We start from the raw sequence: 27,257 nt of genomic DNA on the forward strand, positions 1-27,257 counted from the left end.
ATGTAAAGTCGACCACCTGCCCCAGCCTATCTGTGACCTATGAATTAGACACTTTCACTATTATCTTACTTACTTACTTACTTACTTATCTTTCTTACTACTACTTAACATTTACACAGACCTTTATACTGTTTGCATTAAGTTTGTATTGCTAAATTGCTGTAACCCACCCTGGGACCTTATAGTGAAGAAATCAAATTAATAATAATAATTTTTACTACAAGCCTGGAAATGTAATTTATATTGCTTTGCGTGGAGAACCCTATGATACCTAGCTGTTTAAGTGCTTTACACATTTAATCACTGTAATTCTTACAATATAAATTGTAAGGTGAGCCAATTTATTGCCCCCATTTTGCAGATGGGGCATCCTGCGAGAAAAGGTTTGTTTTCGAAGGACACCCAGTGAGAGGTCTGAATTTCCCAGGTCCCATTTTTAGCTGCTATGCTGCACCCTCTCTTGGTGCCTTGTCCACTGATTTCCAGGGTTAACTCCCAGGCTGCAGTCCTACCACCTCCTTACGCAACAGGAAGTCCCACTGAACTCAAGGGGGGTCTTACTTTGTATAGTATTGAACTGCCTGGCCTACCCACATAAACCAGGCCCACTCCCAAGCAACTTGAGATTGCGCACTCTCACATGAAATGATGAAATTCCCACATTCTCCCCCCCTGATGGTTTAAGTCAGATCCCGAGAAAGAGATGAAAGCTCAAACCTGAGTTGCACTGGCTGGACATATTCTTTGCGAAATCTTTTAAGGTCTGCACTGATTGGTTGTTCTCCTTTCTCTATTGCCAGCTTATCGGCTTCTGTTGGCTCAGGCTCTGGGATTTCAAATCTAGTAATAAACAGGAGTTGAAAGGTGACTTCCAGAATACAAAGAAAGGAAAACTACCTTAGAATACATTCTGATCCATAACTGGGTGGGTGCTAATATTGAGACATATTAAGGCTGTTGAATTTAGGGCACTGAATTAAATAACCTGCAAATAGCCTGTTATTTATTAAATCTATCTTAATTCTGATAAAGTCGCTCAGATTCGGGAAGAGGTAGACTCCCCCGTGGGAGCAGGACCGGGGCTGGGTCCTGTCTAGTCAAGTTGCGTGGGATCAATTCTAATCTGTTCCCTCCGAGGATGTGGACAGGCTGCTTGGTCTAGTGAAACCAACCACCTGTCTCCTTGATCCTTGCCCATCCAGGCTTATACAAGCTAGCCGGGAAGGGCTGGGTGATGGGCTTCGCGGGTTGGTGAATGCTTCTCTCTGTGAGGGAGCCTTCCCAGACCCGCTGAAAGAGGCGGTTATTAAACCGCTTCTTAAAAAACCATCTTTAGATGTGGCCAATATCGCCCAGTCTCAAATCTTCCATTCTTGGGCAAGGTGATTGAGCGAGTGGTTGCTGAACAACTGCAGGCACGCCTGGAAGAAGCGGACCATTTGGATCCCTTCCAGTCAGGATTCAGGCCTCATCATGGGACTGAAACTGCCCTGGCCGCACTGGTTGATGATCTCTGGCAGGATAGGGACAAAGGTGAGAACTGTTTCTTAGTTCTGCTGGATCTCTCAGCGGATTTTGACACCATCGACCATAACATCCTTCTGGATCGTCTAGAGGGTTTGGGAGCTGGGGGCACTGTCATGCAGTGGTTCCGCTCCTTCCTCCTGGGCCGTGTTCAGAAAGTGGTGGTGGGGGATGAGTGTTCAGACCCCTGGGCTCTCACTTGTGGGGTGCCTCAGGGTTCTGTCCTCTCCCCCATGCTTTTTAACATCTACATGCGGCCGCTGGGAGAGATCATCAGGGCTGGGTGTTCATCAGTATGCGGATGATACCCAGCTCTACCTCTCTTTCAAATCAGAACCAGTGAAGGTGGTGAAGGTCCTGTGTGAGTGTCTGGAGGCGGTTGGAGGATGGATGGTGGCTAACAGATTGAGGTTGAATCCTGACAAGACAGAAGTACTGTTCGTGGGGGACAGGAGGCGGGCAGGTGTGGAGGACTCCCTGGTCCTGAATGGGGTAACTGTGCCCCTGAAGGACCAGGTGCGCAGCCTGGGAGTCATTTTGGACTCACAGCTGTCTATGGAGGCGCAGGTCAATTCTGTGTCTGCACTGTTTACCATCTGGTACGCAGGCTGAGACCCTACCTGCTCGCGGACTGTCTCGCCAGAGTGGTGCATGCTCTAGTTATCTCTCGCTTGGACTACTGCAGTGCGCTCTATGTGAGGCTACCTTTGAAGGTGACCCAGAAACTACAACTAATCCAGAATGCGGCAGCTAGACTGGTGACTGGGAGTGGCCGCCGAGACCACGTAACACCGGTCTTGAAAGACCTATATTGGCTCCCAGTATGTTTCCGAGCACAATTCAAAGTGTTGGTGCTGACCTTTAAAGCCCTAAATGGCCTCAGTCTATTATACCTGAAGGAGCGTCTCCACCCCCATCGTTCTGCCCGGACACTGAGGTCCAGTGCCGAGGGCCTTCTGGCGGTTCCCTCGCTGCGAGAAGCTAAGTTACAGGGAACCAGGCAGAGGGCCTTCTTGGTAGTGGCACCTGCCCTGTGGAACACCCTCCCACCAGATGTCAAAGATAAAAACAACTACCAGACTTTTAGAAGACATCTGAAGGCAGCCGTTTAGGGAAGCTTTTAATGTTTAATAGATTATTGTATTTTAATATTCTGTTGGAAGCCACCCAGAGTGGCTGGGGAAACCCAGCCAGATGGGCGGGGGTATAAATAATAAATAAATAAATAAATATTATTAATGCCGATTTTTGCACACACACCCCAAAGACTTTTTTAACAGCAAAAGGTCAAGAATATGTTTCTATATCTTTCGATGCTTTTGCAAAATGAAGTTCTGCTCCCTCGATATCTCAACAATTACCTTTCCTGGCTTCTACTTTAAATTCCAGTAATGGGAATATTATTTCTCTCCCAGAGTCATTCTGGACATGATTAGCATTTCTTAACATACCCATCGAAGTTGCACAAATGAAGTGCAGTTTCCAATGTTATAGAAAATTTGCAGAATGACTATTTTTTAAACGGTTACCAAGAAATAATTTCTTAAAAAGTAGTACACAATACTGTACTTTCAGGGATAATTTCCATGTAACTAAAAACTAAAACTGCTGATCCGCTGTAGGATGGGAGCCTCTCTCTTCGAGTGCTACTGCATTTTCTTCTCAGACTTCTATCTGACCTCACATTCTCTGGACAGTTGGGACAAGTCTTAGTGCTGCCAATCCAATGCTTCTTAACGGACCTATCACAAAATCATACATTCATAAAACATTTTTAAAAAACGACTTGATCAGATTCCTGCAATGTCTCTCTTTTGTTTTCAAGCCTTTCTTCCCAGCTGGGAGGTTTATAAAGCCAACTGAAAATCTAAGATCCTGAACCGTGTTGGCAATAGGCCAAATTTGGCATCACCTTCATTTTAGATTTATTGGGAATATCTTTTGCACAGCCTTCAGCAACATTATTTTTTCAGTACACATTCTGCTTTCGGTTTAGGCCAGAGTGTTTCAGCTTCAGATTGCCAGAGACCGCACGAACCCAAAAGCATTATTTAATTAAACACTTAATGGTCTCTGGAGAACAGAAGAGAGTTAGGAAAAGCCCTTAGAATAGACAGCTCCAAGATGATTGTGCCAACACAAGAAATCTGCTTACACTTCTTATTGCAAATGTAACAGCTAAATCATGGGGAGGTTTTTTAAACTTACCGTTCTGTCAACAAAGCTAGGAGTTCTTGGGGCTTACAAAATGAGCGGTACGTGGTAAGAAAAGTACGCACAAAATTAGGATCTGGAAAAGCAAACAGGAATAAGTTTAAATACAGTATCACATGAAAGATCTCTAACCTGGTTTCAGTTAACAATTGCTCCTTTCCCCTGTGCCAATAATATATCAACCCTCCAGGTAGGAAAGCCAGATACCTGCATACATGTGATAGGTCAGTCTTTCAATGAGCTTCACTACGGTTCCACCTTTGATCATGGGAATTCCGTTCCGGCTCTGAAGGTTGTCTTCAAAAACGATATTCTCCTCGGAGTCCTCCACTGCAAAGCGGTAGACACTCGGACTGGGGAGCCGCAGAGGCTGCTCATTCTCTTCTTTCAACAGCACTGCGTCCAACATTCGGTCGAGGGTGCTGCGGTACTGCAGGGAGATCAGTGCCGCCATCCAGTTGTTCTTCTCCTCGCTAGACTTGGCCGCAAACATAAAGCTGTTCTCATCTTTAGGGACCAGTTCAAAGGCATTCTTGTATTCGCATGTGTCATCCTTATCAACTATGTGGACTTTCCGCATGACAATTTTCTCCTTGAGTCGGTACTCTGCGTTGCTGTAGCCTGGCAGCCGGGACTGGCCATGATTGGCTTTGCAGCTGATCATTAAACCGTCGAAAAGAAAGACATGTCGCTCGTGTTTGGCTCCAACTCGTGCCAACGTCCCTTCCATTATGAATTCATTACAGCACTGGCCGATATCTTTGCCTTCCCAGCCATCAATGTTCTTCTGGATCTCATTCATTTTTTTAATGGCAAGGTGCTTGCTTCTTACTTGGCGATTATAGAACCAAAACACTGGCTCCCTAAAACACACAATATATGATTCAAGTAGAGGTAGCTATGTTGGTCTGATGCAGTCGAAATAAATAAATAAATTTTAAAAAATTTAAAAAATTGTCCAGTAGCACCTTAGAGACCAACTAAGTTTGTTCTGGGTATAAGCTTTCTAAGGCGCTACTGGAAAATTTCTTAAATTTTTAAAAATTTATTTCAACACAATATATGAGTTTAAGAGTTTTCCCCAATATTGACAGTTGTTAACTAGGAGCAAAAACATTATCAAGGATCAGGCTAAGCTGCTTGATTTTATTTAAATACTCCTCTGGCCACATTCACCACCACAAAAATGAGCTTCAAAAACACATGAAAGTTAAGCCAAAGCACCACACACTCCCCAAACTAGCATGGGGATCACACGCATTAGCTGTATATCCTTGCCTGCTACTGAATTCATGCTTGAATGGGAACCACAGAAAGCCCAGGTTCCAATTTGTGTATACACGATGAATGTAGGTGTTTAGAAAACATGCTTGCTTTTTAAGCACAAAAGGTGACATCTACTGCCAAACAGATTTCTGCATGCACAGGGGGGCTTCACCTTCCTCTCCTGTACATGCCACACCCCACACCCCCATTTTGAAGAGAGGAGGGGAGAAAAGGGAAGTCCTGCCATGCAAGTTGAAACCCACTGTGAACTTGGGCAGGTGGATGGCTCCCACCTTGTGAACAGATCCTAAAAGAAGAGAAACTCTTCGGATGTGTCACCCACAGCCCCAACTCCTGCAGCGCTATCTCCCTCCCCCTCCAAACTTCAACCTACAAATTGCTGTTCCCAAAGGTCTCAGGCTATGGCCAAGTCCACCGTTAGGCTACTTTCTTACCCAGGCCGGCGTCTAGGTGAGTGCTTGTTATAGATGCGTTCCATGCTACATTGGAGATTAAGGAGAGCTGTGATGGCTTGTTTCAAGCATTCGCAGTCTTCTACATCTTTACTACAGTATTGCAATTGCTGAAAAGAAAGACATTTATTTCCATCAGACCTGAGCAATTGCTGAGGGCAGGGAAAAAAGGATTTGTGTAGCACGCATGGAAGTAGATTCCATTAGCTTCCTCAGGGCTTTCCCATGAGCAAATGTGCATAGGATCAAGCAGCATGTCTAAAACATCTGTGTGACCGTCATATAGGTACGTTTTCTGGCAGGTTGCAGTGGACCACTCCAAATTCTATGACACAATTCTAAGCAGTCATGATATAGAACATTCCTTGAAGTCAAGTCACTGAAAGTTGAACATTCCTTTCAATTATTTACTTCCTCCTGCAGACACTGCAAAACTATTCATTGAAATTATCTCTGGGAAGCTTTTGAAAGCTTGCTTCACCAGTGAAAATAAAAGCTTTTGAGGAACAGTGGGCTCAGGATTTTAATTACGAAGACGGTGCCTAGCAGCTATTCATTCTTTTATACCAGACTGACAGCAATCCTTACTTTATACTCCTGTAGGGCAAAACACTGACATTTTGGCTTAGAAAGGGACTTTCTTCTGCCTCTGGCCCTACTTTCTTCAAAATCAGAAGCCAACATAATCACATAATTGTAGAGTTTCGGAAGGGACCACAAGAATCATGTAGTCCAACCCCCTGCAATGCAGGATTCTTTTGCCCAACATGGGACTTGAACCCATGGCCCTGAGATTAAGAGCCTCAGGCTCCACCAAATGAACTATCCCAGCTATTGTGAAGTACACAACAGTCTAGTCCAGGGTTGGGATGGCTGGAACGGCAACTGGTCTTCCAAAATGCATTTAGCTAAAACGTTGCGGCCCACTGATGTGTTTTAAAATGAAACACAGGCCAGGAGGTGCTGGGAATCACAAGTTGGGATAGTGTTGTTGCACTTGGGTCCTTGTTTTGGGGCGTTTGGTCGGTCACAGCGAGAAAAGAATGCTGGACTATGTGAACCTCTCGGCTGATCCAGCAGGCTCTTTTTATATATGATAAAGATTTATGAGCAGCTGGCATAACTAACCTACATTAAGTGTACCCTTGAACATGTACTCTTGCCTAACACTGGAAATATGCTGCTGGATCAGATCAAGGTCCTCCTGGTCCAGCATTCTTTGCATAAAAACAGAAGCAGTGCCAGGAACGCTCTATATTTCACCAACAGATCTGGCCTTGATAAATATAAATAATTCCCAACTGCACTTCTGCTTTCCTACCAAGAGCATGTGCTTACCTGTAACAGTTCAAAGTAGTGCAAACAGTGATAAACAGGAACCAACATGAGCCGAGGAAGGACATACTGTACTGCTTCTTTAAAGCCATCAGCGATTGACTGAAGAATAAAAAGCAAGCCATATTTAAGTGGTTTGTCACGCGAAAGACAGGAGGAAACAGTGGAACGGACTCCCTTGGGAGGTTTTGAACTCTCCTTCCTTGGAGGTTTTTAAACAATGCTTTAGCTGAGATTCCTGCATTGCAGGGAGTTGGACCAGATGATCTCTGGGTCCCTTCCAACTCTATAATTCTAACCTAAAAGCCTTGATGAATTTGGTATGGTGGGGCACAGCAATCCAGGAGGGTTTTTGAAAGATCAGAACACAATGTACGTCTAATCTTCTTTAAGGGAATCCTAGAATCATGGAGTTGGAAGGGACCCCAAGGGTCATCTAGCCTAACCCCCTGCAATGCAGGAATCCTTTGCCCATTGTGGGGCTCGAACCCACAGCCCTGAGAATAAGAGCTTCATGCTCTACTGACTGAGCTATCCCATCCAGAAGGGGAAAGACCATAGCTGAGTGGCAGAGCATATGATTTCCACGCAGAAGCTCCCAGGTTCAGTCTCCAGCATCAGGTAGGTGAGAGGTAAGATCTCCATCCAGGACACTCAACAACTTTCACTAGTCAGAGCAGACAGATTGTAGAACAGGGTTAGTTCAGACAATGATTCTGGCAGCTTCCTGTACTCTTCTCTCTTCCACATTCTCATTTTTATAAATTGGCTGACAATGCTCATTCCCATCCGCACTTTTAGAGACTGGGCTCTAAAGGCTCTAGAGGAAGGGCTGTAACTCAGAGGCAGGGAACCTTCATTGCATGCAGAAGGTCCCTGTTTCAATTCCCAGCATCTCCAGGTAGGGCCTTAAAAGACTCCTGCCTGAAATCCTGGGCAGCAACTGCCTGCCACTGTGGACAATACTGAGCTAAATGGATCAAGAGTCCGACGCAGTATGAGGCAGCTTCCTATGCTCCTCTGCTTTTACTGTTTTTAAAAACAAAATAAATTTTTAATGAAGATTCATAGTAGTATTAAAACGGTTGAGGTAGCAGCTCCTCTGCAAATCCACCCAGCATCCTCTGCTGAAGAGTGGCTGGGGTATAAATAAATATTATTATTATTATTATTATTATTATTATTATTATTATTATTATTATTATTCTGCCTGGGATTTCTGTTAGCTTAATGGGGCTTGGCCTCCAATCTCTATGAAGCAGGCAAATTCATCGTCTAAACCAGGAGTTCCCAGCGATCCAAAAACCTCATTCAGGTGGCCTGAGGTGTGCCTGTGAATAATTCTACGGGATTTCAATTGTAATACAATACGATAAAATGTAAGAAACAAAAGAAGCAACAAAAATACAATTTTAAAAATCACACAGCATCTAGAACAGCACATTAAAATTGCTACAACTGGCGGGGGGGGGGACAATAAGTGGTCTGCTCAGCAGTTTTCAAGTGATCCATGAGAGGGAAAGTTTGGGAGTAATACACAGAGGCAACCTATAGGCAATAAATGAAGGAAGGAATAAGCAAGGAGCTACTTCACTGTCAGAGGCAGAGTTTAGGAATTCAACAAGAGCTAAGGAGATGGAACATGTGCGTTGTGATGGCTAGAGTGTTGGACTCTGACCTGGGAGAGCAGGGTTCAAATCCTCACTCAGCCATGAAGCTCACTGGGTGATCTTGGGCCAGTCACCAGCTCTCAGCCTAACCTACCTCGCAGGAAGTGTAAATGCGGAGGAGAGGAATCATGTATACCACATTTGAGCTCCTTGGACAGAAAGGTGATATATAAATGTAATCCGTAAATAAATAATACTCTTCCTTGCCTAAAAGTAACATGGACTACACCTGCACCAAATGCAAGTTTATTTCTCTGAAGAACAGAAGGTAAAAACGAAGAAGCACAAGGACAGAAGCGGGAAGGTCAGAGGAAAGAAGACGAGAGTGGAGGCAGGGGCGGGCACTGCATGGGAGAACACAGGATCAGGCAAAAGGCCCACCTAGCCCAGCACTCTGTTCTCATAGTGGTCTATCAAAAGGCATTCTGAACCACCGAAATTAATGCATCATTTTCAGCACCTTTCAGATGAGAGTGGTTCTGACTATCCAGACAGGACAGCTGCAACAGGTCGTGTAAGGTGGGAAGGAAGACTTTTAACCATGGGTAGGCAAACTAAGGCCCTAGGGCTGGATCCGGCCCAATCGCCTTCTAAATCCGGCCCGCGGACAGTCTGGGAATCAGCGTGTTTTTAAATGAGTAGAATGTGTCCTTTTATTTAAAATGCATCTCTGGGTTATTTGTGGGGCAGAGGAATTCGTTCCTCTCTCCCCCCCCCCAAAAAAAATTCGGGGCCCCCACAAGGTCTGAGGGACAGTGGACCAGTCCCCTGCTGAAAAAGTTTGCTGACCCCTGCTCTTAACCCTTCAAAGACATATAAGGCTCCACCAATACATGCAGAAAGAGAAGGGTGGCAGTGGCCACGGACTGAGATGTACAGAGGTGGCATGTCCCAACCGAACCTGTCCAGGTGTGAAGAGGGCCGCTTCCCTGGATCCAGGATGTGATGGGCAAGTTTGCCAAGACTTATCAAGCTCACCGGTCATTATCCTTTCTTCCTCATCCACATGGGAATGAATGACAATGCCAGGCATAGCTATGATGACATATGACTACAAAGCTCTGGATTTTGGGGCTCAGGTGGTTTTCTTGTCAATTCTATCTGCAAAAGGTAGAGGACCACAGACAGAGAGAAGAAGCTTCAGGAGAGTGACCAGCTACACAGAGAGAATGGCTACAGAAAAGTCTGGTTTGTGGGACAACAGTTAAAACTTTCTTAATGAACGACTTACTGGCGAGAGATGGGGCTTCACCCCACAAGACCTGGGGAAAATGTGCCTAGAAGAAGCATGGGAAACTTAATCAAGAGGGTTTTAAACTAAATTTTGTGGATACTGCAAATAATAGCTTTCAGGTGAGTACAAAAGGGAAGCACTTAACACAGGTACTACAGGAGAAGCTGGGGGAGATCTGGGGTGGAGTGCCTAGCAAACCCCACACTATAAATAACAGGGGAGACAATGAAACATTGCTCCTTGGAATATCCAAGACTTCTATTGCCTCTACACGAAGGCACAAAGAATGGAAAAATAAACAAGACGAGCTTGAGCTCCCAGGACAGGAAGGTAAATATAACAGGATAGGTATACCTAAGACTTGGAGGAATGACTCTTATGATTGGAATGTAGCAGTGGAAGGACAAATTGTTCAAAAATAATGGATGCAACAGGAAGGGAGGGGGACTAGTGCTATATGTCAAAAATATGTACCGTACATCTGCACAGACATTCTAAAGAGCGAACAAGGTAGTCCCATGGAAGGCACCTGGGTAAAAATTAACCAAGAAAAAACATATTGTGGTTGGAGACTTCTACAAAGCACCAAAACAAGGGGAAGCTGTGGCTTCCTTTTAGAAATGACAGATGTTTGAGAGAAGCAAGAATTAGTATTCACGTGGCCTTCAAGTACCCTGATACCGTGTTTCTCATATTATAAGACACGTCTTATATTTATTTTTTCCTCAAAAAAACACACTATGGCTTATTTTCAAGGGATGTCTTATTTTTTTCCTCCTCCTCCTGCCGCGGCCGGCATTGCTGCTGCTCCTATCACTATGTCTTATTTTCGGGGTATGGCTTATATTCCTTGAATGCTTAAAAATCCTGCTATGGCTTATTTTATGGGGATGCCTTAAAATATGAGAAACAGGGTATATGCTGGGAGACAAACTTCATCAAGCATGGAATCTCTGAACAAATTCCAGGCATCCTCTTTCAAAAGGCAGAGGAGGGAATGAAGGGATTGCCTGTCCTTGACTCGCTCTTAGCCAATAGCGGCGAAGAGTTGGCCACTGACATTAAAGTAGTAGGGATGTGACTATGCAATGCTGGAATGCCTGATCTTACGTAGAATCAGTGTGAACGTAGTCAAATGTGTACCTTGGATTTTAGAAGAGCTGATTTTTATAAGCTCAGGGAAATCCCAAGGACTACATGGCTAGATCTACTAAGGAGCCCTAAGTGGAAGTTCCCAAAGGAAAAGTTACTAAAAGCACAATCACAAGCAATTTAAATGAGAGAAATGGGGCACATTTTTTAAAAAAAAATGAGAGAGGAGTTGAAAATACAAATAGGGCACTTCTAAGAAAGGAAAAGAAGAGCAGATCCCCAGGGAAGAAGAGAGACAAATGACCAAAGCCTGCAAGGAGTGTCAGGAAAGCTTGAGCTCAGAATGCGTTGAGGCTGGGAATGGGTACCAAGAGCAACAAAAGGAACTTTCCAGCTATACTGTATTCCAAACAAGAAGGAATAAGGAAGGCCTGCTGCTCAGTAAGGATGGTAGAATATTAGCAGGTGGCAAAGAGAAAGCAGAACTGCTCAGCTCTTATCTGGCTTCCACCTTCTTCCAAAAGAGGAACTGGGTTCAACCTTACCCATGTAGTGTGACTGGTGAGGGATCGGGATCCCTGCTCAAGACTGATAAGAACTGTGCAATCAAGCCTTCGGGGCATTGCCGACATGGCTTGCCATACGTCTGGATTTTCCAGGACATTTCTGCAGATTTCTGCCCGGTCATTGCTTCCCACTACAGTATTCTAGATATGTCCGGGAAATTCTGGATGTATGGCAACCCTACCATTCATCAAACAAAGACCTAAAGGTTGCGTGTAAGTGTGAGTTTATTATTACTACTATCTGTTGTATCTTGAGAACCATTTGATTCAAAGGTGGGTTACAAATCCCCTAAAGAGCTACATAAATCCATTCCTACCTGGAAGTGAAGAGCCACAGCAGGTTTAGCCATCAAGTGATTAAAATGTTCATGATATTGCGGTGAAAGGATGTCCTGGGACAAGGTCTCATACGGGTCAAAGGCTTGTTCCTAGGAAAAGAAAGTAAGCATTCTAAGTACATGATGGACAGAGGAAAAAGCACATCAAGGGGCTGGATGGACGGAGAATTATACAAGGATGGCGGTGGTTATATTGATTCTGCTTTTATGTGGGTAATGGCAGCCCAACCACCTCATCTGAATAGTGTCTCTTGAAGACTGAGTGGAATTGGATATTTCAAATCTACTGAAGAAAGATGTGAAAATCTCTTAAAACTGCATCTCAGTAGGTACTGAGGGCTGGGCTCTGAAAAGTAACTAATAAATAACTGGAATACATTAATAGAGTGGACAACTTTATTTAGCTAGTAGGGATATTTGGGAAACACATCTGGATAATGTAAGATTTTGGCCACTACATGCAGAAGACACAAAGAACTTCAATACATTAAGGCATAAATAACTTCAAAGCGTTGCTGCTCCTTCTGATACTGGACAGGTACTCTAATATACCTGGCCAACTGTCAGGAATGATGGGTGCTGTAGACAAAAACATCTGGAAGACAGCACATTAGCCCCCTTCAGCAGGGTAAAGCATTTAATCAGTCTGGCATATTTTTACAGATAGATCTGACAGCAAAAAGAGGCTAATGCAGCCCAAGGCCACCACAGAGGCTTCCTTTCGAATTATAGCAGCCATGCTCAGACATGTTACTTGTGAGTAAAAGCCACTTGTAAGCAGGGATGAGGGTCCTAAGTTCCATTCTCATTTTGCTCTATGGGAGTTGGAGGGTGGTGTTGGGGCAGGGGAACTCTCTGCTGCAGGAGAAACACATTCTATCCAGGAAGGAATTTGAGCTACGACACTCATGCTCAGCAGCAGCACAACAAACTGAATGGCTTGGGCCAACTCACCTCTGCAAGGTCCTCAAAACAACTTCCAGCCAGGGGGTGAGGACTGCTCTCATCAGTCATTTCCACAGTGTCCTCAATTAACCCCAGGAGCTTCACTGTCAGTTCATGGATATCTGTGATGTTGCTAAATATCATATCAATATCCTAAGGGAAAGAAAATCTCCCTGAATATGCATGCATCTTTCTCCATTCTTATTTAAACGTTCAGTTGTTTGTGACTGAAAATATATTCCAGGATCTCAATTGAATCGAGATGAAGGATCGGAAGAAAATGCTGCAGGTCATTTTGGAGTTCAAGGCTGCATTGCAACTCGCAGCATTTTAACAGCCTGCTCCCTGCCTACCCCAGAGAATATTCTTACGATAGGAGATTTGGCCGCTCCTTCATGTAGCACCAGAGATGCAGAGAAGAACTACTGTCCCCTTGCACAGACTGCATTCATATTAATAAGGCCTGCATGAAGATTCTTCATGTGTTGTGCCACCAGAATAAACATATTCACAAGACAATATGCAACCTCTTTTCAGAAAGGCATTTGGGGTTTTATCATTACTGCAGCTGTTACACTATACAAGGCTAGGTTTCAATTGTGGTTTCCAAGCATTAATTTTTCATCACTAGTTTTTATTGTTGTATCTGAATGATGTGAACTGCCGTGGTTCCCTGGAGAAAGAAGTAATTCCTTTAAAAAAACAGCAGCCATGGGGCTGCCTCTGTCTTTGCCCTCTGTTTGGGCCAGAGAAGTAATTTCATACTGAAATTCTCACAATAAATCTGTGATAAAGGGAGGAATGCACTCTTAAAATGCTGCTGCAGCCTACCTCAGTAATTTCCTTTCAGAACTAAGGACTATCGTATGGGGATTTGCCCTCTAGGCCATCATCAAGTTATGGCCAAAGGAAACCACACCAACCAGGAAACGTCTCAGCAGTAACAATCCACAGACAACAGTCCAGGCCCCTAAAAAGCTTCCAAGTCAGGTGTTCCTTGTGATAGCCAACCTAGTCTCTGCTTCTTCCCACTTCCACCCTGTTTGTGTCTCAAAGCACACAATCGTTTAAAGCACAAAAGGGTTGGCACGGTAAAAGACTGACTTACATTAGGTGTGAACAGCTTTCTGTTAGACAGGAAGGCTTCTCTAAACACTTTTATTATTAGATTCAGCTCCCGGAGATACTGTCTTTCATCTGCAATTTCAGTCCTGACCAGGTCATAGTAATTGAGTACACCCGAGGAAGAGGGCTCTTCTTCACAGAGAGAAACCAAGCCAATGTCATCCTGATCAAACATATCCATTAACACCTAAGAAGAAGAAGACACACATTTTATTCATGCTCGACTTTCCTATAGTCAAATATGAACTTATTGTCTGATTGCAAGCGACTGAATTCAAGCCAGTCTTACAGGGTAATGTTACTATTTTATGGCAAAAGGGTTCACAATCTCTGGGTAGATTCTGGTAATGAAGAAATGTGTCCTATAAAGTGTGTTGCTTATATCGAAACAATGAGATTGTTGTTATTTTTTAATCCTGTCAAGGTGGATTGGTTCTTAAGCAGTAACAATAAAACAAAAGTCACAGTCCCATAATGAATCTGGATGTGTATGAAGCGCTTGCCATCTAAGCCCAGGGTTTCCATGGCACCTCACCTTATCAGCGCACATCGATACTTTAATGTCCTGCTGCGAGATCTCAAAATGTCGTATGTTGAAAACATAATTGCCAGCGAGTTTTAAGATGTCCGCCGAAATATACTCCAGGACAGCCACGATATAAAGAGACACATGATAATCTATTTTATAGCCAAGCACCTCCTGAAATTCAGCACAAAAAGGGGAAGTGTTAAAAAAAATCACATTGATTTTTCCTCTGATTTAAACAAAGTCAGAAACCTTGGCTAGAAAGGGAGATGACAGAGACATGGAGTCCAAGAATGCATTTGAAGGTAGCAGCAACCATTATGAATCATGCCATATAGCAGCACTGCTGCCACAGAACCACCTCCCTGCCTGGACAGGAAGAGGAAGCTGCAACCCCAACCTCTGCCGCCGCCTCCTCCCTCTTGGCAAGGGATTCTGGGAATCACCCCCCCTGTTTCTGCTCACTTACTTGCTTCATTGCATGCTGAGTCACGACAAAATACACTTGTGAATTTTTGAAAACTGCCTCACTGCCTTTTATTTAACCGACTGGTTGTTGCTGCTGTTACTATTACAAACATACATTCTTTTATTTGTATGCCGCCTTTTAACAGTTCAGACCATGCTCAAGGCAGATTACAACATGAAATAAATATATAACTGCCACGTAACAAAAGCAGTCATAAACAATAAATACGACATAAAAAATACACAACCAAATGGAACAATTTCCACATAAATCAAAAGATGCCAAATAAAGATACAGAAAACCAACAGCAACAGTAAAAAAAATCCCCAACCCCCAGCAAACACCCCAGTCCATTATTGTTATTGTTGTTATTAATTTATAAATAATTAACCAAGGCAACTTGCAAATAAAAATAAGAACTGCTAAAAATATAAAGAAAACAATAATTAAAAAAAACAATTAAACAGTGATATAATTATTATCAGGATCTTTTCCAGGGAGTCTAATGACTAAACAACAACAAATAATAATAATAATTATTAAAATTATTTATTAAATTTCAATACCGCCTTTCATCCGAAGATCACAGGGCAGTTTACAGTACAAAAACACAAAAATGCATCCCCTAATAACAAACAAAATCGATAACCCCACATATATGTATAAAAACTATATACATATATAAAATAGATTAAAACCATACAAATAATTACAATAAAACAGCACGGCACCTGCCCCTAAATTAAAAGCCGTCAGTTCCCAAAAGCCTGTTGGAACAAGAAAGTCTTCACCTGCTGGCAGAAAGGCAACCAGGTGAGAGGCAGTCTGGATTCTTTACAGTGGGAGTTCCAAAGTCCGGGAGGAGCCACCAACAAGGCCCTCTCCCACGTCCCCACCAAGTAGGCCTGTAGGGTGGCAGGGCTGAGTGAAGGACGTCCCCAGAAGAGCTCAAAACCCAGGTAGGTTTCTATGATGGAGTACAGTCTTTCAGATAGCTTGGAACTAAGCTGTTTAGGGCTTTATAGGTCATAACCAGCACTTTGAATGATGGCTGGATTCTTATTGCTGTTGGGTTTTTAAAAAATATAAATTTGGGGCATTACATGCTTTAAAACGTTTCTGAAATTTAATAGAGATTGAAAATGGCATTTTAAACCAGCTGGTAGCTCTCACTACAACAACATACCTTTAATAAAGGGTGTATTTTGTCCACAGGCAGCAAGAGGGGGCTTCTTCGTTTCCGCTTCTCAATAGCAGACTGTGCGTCTGCAATCGCCCACTTATCAATGGGGTGAGGAAACGTCTTTTGAACTCGCTCCTGCACAAATGTAAAAAATGGGTTGTAAAATAGCTGCGGGATTCTAAAAGGAAAAGCTGGTGCACACACCTCGTCCCACAGCTTCTTTCAGAGGCCACAACAGCATGGGAATTATTTCTTTGAGGCCATATCCCTCTCCTCCCCACAGCCTTTTGCACCCAAACCTTTCTCTCAAATTGCTTCTCAAAAACCTACTGTTAAGTTTTCCCTGCACAAAGACAAACCACAGTGGAGTAAACCAAGTGCAATACAGTGGAACCTCAAGTTGCGGGCGTAATCCATCCCAGAGGCACGTCCGCAGCTCAAAGCGTTCGCATCCAGAAGCATTGCGTCTGCACGCACGGCACCATTTATCACTTCTGCTCATGCGCAAAGTGCGATTTAGCGCTTCTGCGCATCCAGCAAAACCCGGAAGTAACCCATTCCGGTACTTCCGGGTTGCCACAGGACACAACTTGAAAAGACGTAACCTGAAGTGGACGCAACATGAGGTATGACTGTGAGAAAATGTGTGTTCTATCACAGTTCTTCTACAGGTTTGTTCATAGAATCATAGAATCTTGTAAGGGACCCAAAGGGTCATCTAGTCCAACCCCCTGCAATGCAGGAATCTCGGCTAAAGCATCCATAACAGACGGCCATCCAACATCTGCTTAAAAACCTCCAAGGAAGGAGAGTCCACCACCTCGTGGGAGTCTGTTCCACTGCTGAACAGCTCTTATGGTAATAATAATAATAATTTATTATTTATACCTCGCCCATCTGGCTGGGTTTCCCCAGCCACTCTGGGCTGCTTCCAACTTGAAGCCATTGGTTTGAGTCCTACCCTCCAGAGCAGGAGAAAACAAGCATGCTCCCTCCTCCATGTGACAGCCCTTAAGATATTTGAAGATGGCCATCATCTCTCCTCTCTGTTTCTTCTTTTCCAGGCAAAACATACCTAGCTCCTTCAAGTACTCCTCATATGGCAACAGAAAAGCAGTTTCTCTGGCTGTACAGTATATGTTTTGCCAAATGCAGCTCACTGAACACAAGGGCTTGCAGTCAGAGCAAAGCAACTCTCCAACCCTTGCACTGCTTTGTGCTCAGAAGACACTGCTGATTAATACATTCCTGCCACAGAAGACAACTGCACATGCTGCCCAGTTCCTTAAACCAGGGCTTTGCCTGTTCCACAGATCTGTACCTGCACAATGCAAGCATAATTTTCAGTGTCTATTTTCTTAGTTCAGGGAAGCAGACCACATGCTCTCCAGCAGGCTTGCTCCTGTCATGATTCAGCTTGGATTGCAGTAAAGGCTTTTCAGTTCCTCTTTCTCCTACCCACATTGTTTTGTAAGTGAAACACCTGGGCCTTTCCCCTTGCATTCGTACCTCTACATCTTGAAAAGTCCGTGGCTGTGCAATGCATAGCTTGTTTAGCAACTGAAGGATCAACTCCTCGATGTAGTAGAGGGAATCTTCCTTGGCTGAAAGGTTGGGGTGGACTTGCTGCTGTACCTGCACAAAGATTTTAATTCAACCAGAAAACAGAGTGTCAGATAGTGACAACATGGCCCTGCTCATCATTTCAAGGCCCCAGTTTCTCCAGCATATCCCAAAACAAAATGTGAGAAAATGAATTCCTATGCAGTGATAAAAGTTTAATTTTACTTCATTAACTAAAAGTCTACAACCACCTCTCTCCCTAACTGCCCATAGCCTTGGTCTGCCAAAATGGCAATGATGTGCTGCTAAAGAATTGCCATTCATTCAGCAAGTTCTTCAACAGAGAACCTTCCAATTACAGTAGTACCTCGGGTTACGAACACGATCCGTTCCGGATCGCGGTTCGTAACCCGAAAATGTCGCAAAACGAGCGCGCGCTTCTGCGCATGCGCGGGACGCGCCGAAAACACTTCCGGGTTTGCGGAGTTCGTAACCCGAAGTGTTCGCAACCCGAGCGGGTCGTAAACCGAGGTACGACTGTATGTCCCTTATTCTAATCTAGGAAACAGAAACTAACTCAGTGGTTCTGCTGAGACTACGCGGAGGCAGAAGGGATCAAAGTGTCCAATTAAAATAGAAGACGTTAAACATAATTGCTGAAGTACAGACTGTTTATTTTGAAATCTCTTACATGAGAATTAAGTTAATAGTTACTTATAACTATTTATAAAAATTTCTGACAGGCTCAGAAACTCTTAAAGCAGCCAGCCCTGTTCTGTCCATCAGACACACTATCAAGGAGGAGAACTGTGCAGATGAACATAAGAAATTAAGCCATGGCAGTGTGGTGTAGTTAATTGCCACTCCAGCTACTTCCCTGACATAAACATTTAGCAGTGTTACAGCAACTTGTTCCTTAAGTTGTTAACTTCTTCCTTCCCCGCTGGGTTTTCTGCTGATGTGTACTTTGTGCTGGGAAAAATATATTGTCCTTCTCCCATGCTCCCTTATTTGCATACAGCTTTCCCCTGATGAACGTCTCCACCCATCTGCATCCTTGACATGGGTCTTCTATCAAGCTTGGTCTGCCATTAGATTTTAGGTCTCAGGGCAGATGCAAGGTTCTGTTGGATGTGAACAGATTGCAAATGTTTGAAAAGTTTAAAACATATAAACACAGAGTTAGTATAGGCTTAAAGGAAGCAAAGATGAGGAACAGAATTGAAAACCTGCTCTGGTATTAGCTGAGGAAGACCCAAAACACTACAGTGTTCATTTTCAGCTACTATAATTTTGTTTCTAGACTGCCCACCATCCAATGATCACGGGGAGGTATACAACTATATATAAAAACGAAAACAGAAAAATGCAGACCTACGGTATATAAAGCATATTATGCAATGGAGTCATCTCCAGAACTCCAGTGTCAGCCGAGCTGTCTCTCGGTATGTTCTTTTGCCGGGTGACCCTATACATGTTTACCCAGAAGTTAAAGTTCAGTGTGGCTTAATCCCAGGCAAAAAGGCATAGGACTGAAGCTGTGCTTTGAAATACCTGGTGCTCCGTGCTTGTGGAAGCTCAATTCATTCATAAAAATTGGTAAAGCTATATTTAAATGTTACTTTAACTTGGAAAGAATAGTGAATTTGCATGTGTATGGATCTCATAGAGGTCAATGGGTTCTAAGCAGAAATAAATCTGTACAAAATAAAAAAATTCCTTCCAGCAGCACCTTAAAGACCAACTAAGTTTTTTATTTTGGTATGAGATTTCGTGTGCATGCACACTTCTTCAGATACATTGAAATAGAAGTCCCCAGACGCTTATAAGCTCATACCAAAATAAAAAACTTAGTTGGTCTTTAAGGTGCTGCTGGAAGGATTTTTTTATTTTGTTTCGACTACGTCAGACCAACACGGCTACCTACCTGTAACTAAATCTGTACACAATCGCAATCAATGCTGTATGTATCCAGTCAGTCCATACTTTCAAATGGATCTGAAATATCTACTATCAGACTTTCCCTCAAAAAGATGTCATTTAAAAATGCCTTAAAAACTGTTTGCCATGTATAAAATCAAAGGTTAATTGTTTAGATAAACTACAGCTACTATTGTGGAAAAAGGAACTATTGCTTTCTATTTATTGATTGAGAAGACATTCCATCAGCTGACTCACGCTAAACTACCACCGCTGAATCCCTTTCTGGGCCCAAAAAATAGGCTGAGGACATATGGTGTTTGCTGCTGCTGCCTTGTTAAAGGTAAATCAGATCACAGCCTGGTGAATTCCTGCATGAGATTCCCTGGAAGCTTTGATTTAGTTGCTCTTTACTCAAAAGAAAATTGGAATGGAAATGCAATAAGAATGAATCTACAAAGGTTAAATTAGAATTTCAACACGTTTCAGTCCTGAACCCAGTGGGATTTATTTCCAAGTAATTATGCAACAGAACAACAAAGGTGGCATCTTACTTTCATAGATTTGTTTTAAAATAATAGTCTCTATACACCTGTTGATTTATGTTCAAGGCATCACTGAAAGATGTACTAGTAGTCTTCTCATTCCTCCTACTCTGTTTCTCAGATACAGTACACAGTTTTTTTACATCCATACTAATGTCTGGAGCTGCTATAAGAACACCTGCCTGGGTAGCTCACCCTCAGAATGGAAAGGAAAAACATACAGTATATGGCTACTAGAAGTACAAATCAGTTTACAATAAACACAGCTGCATATGACAATCTCCTGCACTTCAAGAAAAAATAACAGCCCTTGATCGTCTGTTAGTATACTTTTGCAAAAGGAACAAAGATGATTTTCTGAACATCTGGTGGAGTTCCTAGCACTCATAATTTCCCTTCCAACCTGACACTCAGCATTTGCTCTTTAACCAGTGGAAGGTGCTTTCGAGGTTCCCCTGTTCCTCTTCCCCCTTCTTTCAGAAAGTGGGGGGAAGAATATAAAAAAAGCACCAAGAATTACACAGCAGTCTCTTTTGAGCCTCCTGTGCCTGGAGACTGACTGGTGCTGGGCTCATAGTAAGCAACACAAATCTTGTACATATATGAAAAGGGGGAACAGACATCTGTGCCATGATGGAAATGGTGCAGAAATGATCATCTGTGTGTGCGCATGTGTGTGTACACAATGACAATTGCACATTTTTCCCTGTGTGTATTGGACATAATGGGCATGGAAGATACGGCGTAAATACAAAAATGGGAGCTATAACATATAGGTGCATGCTCTAGAAAGAAGGGAGTATTTTGATTGAAGAATAAGTGCACAGTGCTTGCAATAAGCAAACTTGCATATTTAGGAACAAAGGCAGGAGAGTGGAGAGTACAGTATCTGCAACAGGTCTCTGACACTATTGTTTGTGCAGGGGAGTGTGAGGATGTGTGACAGTAAAGGACCATCACACTTCCAAGATGGGAGCCAGCACCTTGTCTTTGAGAAACCCCACAATCTGATCCTTTTATTTTTTTAAAAAAGTTTCGGCCTTACCTACGGCATAACCTTAGAAATGTTATTTATTAGAAGCTGTTCACAACCCACCCTTCACCCAAATGTCCCAGAGTAGGAATATATACAGGATCTGAAACAATGACATCAAAGCAGCAGAGATCAAACGACTTCAGTTACAAATAGCCCGCTGCAGGGAAGCAAGGAGAGAAGCAGGGGCGTAAACAGAAATGTGCTCAATTCTTCTCCCCACCCTTCCACCAAAGCCTGGACCAAATTGTGCATCTTGGGAAGAAAAGTGCAGGGAGACGGAGGGTGCAAGGAGATTGCTGTGTTGGGACTGTGGGTGGGATCTGGCCGGTGTGTGGAGAGAGATCCTAAGGAGCAAAACAGGGCTGTGGACATGGGGAAAGGAGCTCAGCTTGAAAGAGAAGCGGGATGCAGCTGCCTCGCCCCAAACATCTGGAAACCCCCATCAGAGCCCAAGACAGCTGGACTGGCTGGGGATGATGGGAGTTGTAGTTCAGAACACTAGGCGGGTGCCAGGTGGGTACAGGCTGTTTTTAGATGGAGCTGTGGGAAATGTTTCTGTTTATGGAGGGTTTCTGGGGCAACCCAAAATTTTATCTACAGTATTTTATTTGAACGCCTATTCCACCCTTCCCAAGGAGAGGCAAAATTGGGCAGTGGTGCCCTGACACGAGGCTAGCGTGCCGTTTGTGGTAGATAACGGGTACAGATGCTGTTCTTCTAGGGCAGTGATGGCCAAACTCGGCCCTCCAGCTGTTTTGGGACTACAACTCCCATCATCCCTAGCTAACAGGGCCAGACTGGTCAGGGATGATGGGAAGTGTAGTCCCAAGTTTGGCCATCACTGTTGGGGGGGGGGAAGGTGCCAGTCCCCTTGAAGACCCCCAGGTTAAAAAGCACTGAGGAGATATATAGATTTATATCGAATTGTTCTCAAAGCTATTCTGTTTTCTAGTTCTACCACCACCACCCCGATAGTTTTTGGGCACGGTAGTATACTGTACTTTCATGAACACAACCCAAAATAGTTGTGGGGACAGCGAGGGGGCGGGAAACTCAGAGCGCATTATTATGGGGTGGGTGGAGGTCTCCGTGGGTGTGATCGCAGGTGCGCGCGAGGCGCCTCTGAGGTAAACGGAGGCGAGCGGGGCTGAGGAGAGGGCAGAGGGGCCGCCTGATTGGAGGAAGAGGACGAAAGGGGCGTTCCCTGGAGGGACTGGACCGGTGGCTGGCGCCCCCACCCCACCCGCGCGAAGAACCTTTCCGTGAGGTAAACTGGGAGGCAGGCGAGTGCTAGGAGGGGGAGGTGGGATCCCGTTGCCTAGACGACGACGTTGTCGCCGGGATAACCGAGGGCTCCCGCCACCGCCCCCACCACCCAGGTGCGCGCGCAAGAGAGACCGACAAGACAGACGGAGAGAGAGAGAGAGAGAGAGGGAGGGAGGGGTGCGCGCGCATGACGGGGCGCCCGCCGGCGGAGAAAAGGGAGGCTCGGAGCGGAGCGAGAGCGACCGACTGACCTTGCGCAGGGCCGGCACGAGGAGCCCCCGCCATTTCTGCCCGTTCTCCTCGCTGAGGAACTCGTAGGGGGGCGGCTGAGGCGGCTGCATAGCCCCCCCTCCTTCCCTCCCCCTCGTGAGGAGCGGGGGGAGGGGCGCTCGCGCTCACCCCCTCCCCGGCCCTGGCTACCCGCCGGCGAGGCCCAGCCCAGCCAGCCGCGGTCACATCCGCGTCTCCCCCAGGCCGCCGGCCCCGCCGCAAGCCGCAGCAGGCGCCGCCTCCGCCGCCGCCGCTCCGCTTTCCCAAGCCTGGGCCGCGGCCGCCTCCGTCCCGGACACACTGCGCAGGCGCAGCGGCCGGCCTCTGGTATTTTTTTTTCCTCCTCCTCACTCTCCCTCTTCCCCCCTCCCACTCAAGTTAGGCCTTGCCTTGCCCTCTACCGGCCCAAGCGGGGAAAGGCAGAGGAGGAAATATAGAGGCGGGTGCCAATCAAAAAGGGGCGGAACCTTCAAGAGCCTGAAGAGGGGCGGGGCCGCAGGCTCCCCTCCTTCTCCTGGGCGTTGGAAAAGGGGTGGGGAAATGAGTGTAAATCGCTTTGCAGAAAGTGAAAGTGGCGACGCAGGCTTGTCCGTCTTGCTCTGCAAGTGTTGGGGAACTATCCTGGGCTAGGACTATAAAGGGGTACAGTACTAGTTAGGGACGGATTAGTGTCATAGCTGCCAAGTTCTCCCTTTTTTTAAGGGAAATTCCCTTATGCTGAATAGGCTTCCTCGCGAGAAAAGGGAAAACTTGGCAGCTATGATTAGTGTTGCCACCTTTGTTCTGGCAAAATACGGGGTGGGGGTGGGGTTTCCCCCCATCTGGTGCTGAAGTGACTTCAGAGTAATCCATTACAATCTATTGCAGCCTAACAGAGTGACCCCAATTTGTCACGCATGCACGCGCACACAGACATACCCCTGAATTTGTAAAGCTGTGCTTGGCTACCCAGAGCTTAAATGCATGACCTTTCACACACACTTTCAAGCTCATGCATTTGGAGAGGATCCCTAACTTGGCACAGAGAGAGAGAAGACCTGAAATTCAGGACAAAACTATCGGTAGGGAATGGAGGGGGCAGCTTCAGCTGTTCCAAAATTCCAATGCAGATGGAATATTGATAGGGCTCTTTAGGGCACCTTGCAGCAGACAGTCGGCATGGCCAATAGTGTTAACAGGCCTTATACCCCAAGGACACTTCCATGCTGTAACTATTTTGGGGTGAGAGCCAGTTGTGTACCTGCAGGTTCAGGTTGTGGACTTAAAAGTTGATTGGGAGTTCTCCACAGGACTTCTTGCAGTAAGGAACCAGAGGTCAAAGTGCACTGGAAAGTGTGGAATGGCACTTGCTTGACACATTGCCATCCAATGTTTCTGCAAACAAATCAGAATGAATGCTCAGTAAACTGTTAACAAAAAGTCTGCTGAATCAGGCCAATGATCAGTCTAGTCCAGCATCCTGTTCTCACAGTGGTCAACACAATGCCTCAATGGGAAACCTTCAAGCAGGAGGACATGAGTGCAGCAGCTCTCTGCCCACCTGTGATTCCCAGCAATTGGTATTAAGAGGTGTACTGCCTCTGACAGTGGAGGCAGGACATGAACATCATGGCTAGTAGCTTTGGATAGCCTTGTCTTCCATGAATGTGTCCAATCCTATTTTAAAGCCATCCAAGTTAGTGGCCATCACTGCCTCCTGTGGGAGTTCCATAGTTCAACTATGCTGTGTGAATAAGTACTTTATGTAATGTGAATCTTCCAATATACCGCTTCATTGAATATCCATGAGTTCTGCGAGAGGGAGAAAATCTTATCCAACTTTCCCCAAGCCATGCATAATTTTATTCACCTCTATCATATCACCTCTTGCCTTTTCTCTAAGCTAAAAAGTCCCAAACACTGCAACCTTTCTTCATAGGGGAGTCCCTCCATTCTCTTGATGATGTTTCTTGCCCTTTTCTGAACCTTTTCAAACTCTACAGTGTCATTTTTAATGAGAACTGTGCACAGTGTTCCAAATGTGGCCACACCATAAGATTTGTACAACGGCATTATATTGACACAAATTTTTTTTTTTAGTTTTTGTTTTGACTACGTCAGACCAACACGGCTACCTACCTGTATTACATTGACAGTTTTATCTTTGGTTCCTTTCCTATTGGTCCCTAGCATGGAATTTACCTTTTTCACAGCTACCGGTACTGCACACTGTACTTGCTGTCATCATCTAACCTCCCCGTAAACTTTTTGGAAACAAATTAGGGTGAATATTAAATAAACAGGTTGTTTATTTAACTGCAATAACATTTGCAGTGTTACAGGTCCCCCGTGCTAGCTGTAGTAGAAATTACCATGAAGTTAATGCACCTGTGGCATTGTATTTTGTTAACATTTGGATAAAAGTATGTACTAAAGGTTAGCAGTTGACGATCCCAGGGTTAAATCCAGGCACAGGCCCTGTGGATCCTCCACATGGACAAGCAGGGGTATGGAATGAGCAGCATTCATAGTATAGTATAAACAGCTGGGTTGGTTTCCAGTTTGTTTCTTGGCCCAATTCACGGTGCTCACAATGTTTAAAGCCACAAGTGACTCAGGATTCAAATAAATGAAAGACTGCCTCCTTTCCTACAGACTCTCTCAGGTGTTAAGATTGGCAGAAGGGCTTGGTAGTTTGGGTCGGAGAGCTGCCTGGGAGCATGTTCTCTGTGATGGCTAATAATAATAATAATTTATTTATTTATTTATAACCTGCCCATCTGGCTGGGTTTCCCTAGTGGTGGAATTCCCTCTCCATAGGTATGTCCAGCCCTTTCATGTAGTTTTTAAAGGGATGTTGAAGATGCACATCTTTGACAAATGAAATATATATTTTAAAACCTACCCTAGTCTATTCATTGTATTATATTTTAGCTTTTTTATATTGTATTTTTTTAACTGTTATAACCTATGCAGGGAACTAATGGTGAAGTGCAAGTAAGGACTCTAATAAATATTTGTGGGAAATTGCAGTTAAACATAACTATGTATGAGTGCTGGTTAGTGCATGAAGGGGTTAAGACTACAGAGTTAGATTTGTAGGCTCAGCTGGGTCACGCCTCTTCTGATAAGGGGGAAGTGAAGCCTTCTCTTCCTGTCCTCTCTCTTCTTGCCATATAACCAATAAGGAATGATGTGTCTTAGCTTTGATCCCAGCTTCGAGCATGGGTTTGAATTTATCTTTCTGTTTTTTCTACCCAAGAGTACTGTATTGTGCTTGTGTTCTCCTTGATGGTGCTACATTAAATGCATGAATCTAACCTTTGGAACATTTTGTAGTTAAAGCGTTTTATGCTTACTGTGTGATCTGTTCATGCATTGAGAATGCTGATGCAGGGAATAGACACTAAATACAGATGTGTGCAATTACTGTTGCATGTGAACATCGATCTACACACAGGGCAAAGACACAGGTACCTGCAAGAAGGTACTTTCTTCTCTCCAAGCATCTCAAGACAGTGTACATGGCTTTCCCTAATTTATCCACACAGTTAACCAATGAGGTAGTTCGGGGAAAAGTTGGGCACAGTTTGGCTCAAAACTCATCCAATGAGATTTATGACAAAGCAGGGATGTAACCTGGAATTTCCTGGTGTTCGTATTCACAGCTCTTACTGTTATAGGATTTATAACTGGTGAAGTGAAATTTAGAGTTTACATATGGGGCTTCCCCTACTGAGGTTTAGTTTGTAATGTTATTTCATTTCTTATATCAGGGATTAATCATTTTTCTCAGGAGCAATGTGGTCTGCAGATGATGGAATGTATTTTGCCCTGCAACCTGCCTCCCTCACAAGTTAACTGTGCTACTGAGCCAGGTTTCAGATTTTGTTATTAATTTGGAAAAGCCTAAACAATTTAGGGCCAGCTTATCTAAAATAATGAGTTAAAATAATGACTTATTCCATATAGACCTGCCTGTTCACTAAAATCTTTGGAGGTTGCCCTCAGCCTACAGAGGTCTGGCAAAGCCTACAAAGGTTTACTTCACAGCAATTTGGAGAAGGGCCTTCTCTGTAGTGGGTGGGTCCCCGTGTGTTGAATGAGCTCCTCAATGAGGTATAAAGGTAAAGGGACCCCTGACTGTCAGGTCCAGTCGCAGACGACTCTGCGGTTGCGGCGCTCATCTCGTACAGCTTCCGGGTCATGTGGCCAGCATGACTAAGCCACTTCTGGCAAACCAGAGCAGCGCACGGAAACACTGTTTACCTTCCCGCCAGAGCGGTACCTATTTATCTACTGGCACTTTGACGTGCTTTCGAACTGCTAGATTGGCAGGAGCAGGGACCGAGCAACAGGAACTCACCCTGTTGCGGGGATTTGAACCACCGACCTTCTGATCGGTAAGCCCTAGGGCCTAGGTTCTGTAGTTTAGACCACAGCGCCACCTGCGTCCCACAACGAGGTATAGCAGGCACCTAATGTGGTGAGCTTTCACCAGCTGTAAAACGTATTTATTTACCCAGGCTTTTAACTTAACTGTATTCAACTGTGACAAACTTGTACATGAGGTCAATGTACATGATGGGTATTTTTGAAGATTTCCTGGATAGGGAAAGTATCAGTTCTAAAAAGTACAGCATCACTGAAGGTACTGCTTTTATTTTTGAATATACTGTTGCATGTACTGCTTAATGTGATGATTAATGGCCAAAAGT

The 27,257-nt window shown here is 44.4% G+C and overlaps 1 protein-coding gene across 2 annotated transcripts in view; it reads right to left on the minus strand.

The window, feature by feature from the left end:
- The window catches only part of SOS2 (SOS Ras/Rho guanine nucleotide exchange factor 2), a 41,668-nt gene extending 18,775 nt beyond the window's left edge, over positions 1-22,893 (minus strand). The window contains exons 1-12 of one of the 2 annotated variants that reach the window (XM_035097409.2): positions 22,542-22,893; positions 17,470-17,595; positions 15,964-16,095; positions 14,318-14,482; positions 13,766-13,969; positions 12,667-12,810; positions 11,692-11,802; positions 6,816-6,914; positions 5,460-5,587; positions 3,946-4,601; positions 3,733-3,814; positions 718-840 (exon numbers count right to left, since the gene is read on the minus strand). In XM_035097409.2, coding sequence (XP_034953300.1) covers positions 718-840; positions 3,733-3,814; positions 3,946-4,601; positions 5,460-5,587; positions 6,816-6,914; positions 11,692-11,802; positions 12,667-12,810; positions 13,766-13,969; positions 14,318-14,482; positions 15,964-16,095; positions 17,470-17,595; positions 22,542-22,631 — 2,060 coding nt within the window. In that variant the 5' untranslated portion in view covers positions 22,632-22,893. The remainder of the gene's footprint in view (positions 1-717; positions 841-3,732; positions 3,815-3,945; positions 4,602-5,459; positions 5,588-6,815; positions 6,915-11,691; positions 11,803-12,666; positions 12,811-13,765; positions 13,970-14,317; positions 14,483-15,963; positions 16,096-17,469; positions 17,596-22,541) is intronic. The other variant, XM_060270091.1, reaches the window with a different exon arrangement.
- Positions 22,894-27,257: the final 4,364 nt, after the last annotated feature.

The sequence above is a fragment of the Zootoca vivipara genome, chromosome 1 (assembly GCF_963506605.1).
Source record: "Zootoca vivipara chromosome 1, rZooViv1.1, whole genome shotgun sequence".
Classification (NCBI taxonomy): Eukaryota; Metazoa; Chordata; class Lepidosauria; order Squamata; family Lacertidae; genus Zootoca; species Zootoca vivipara.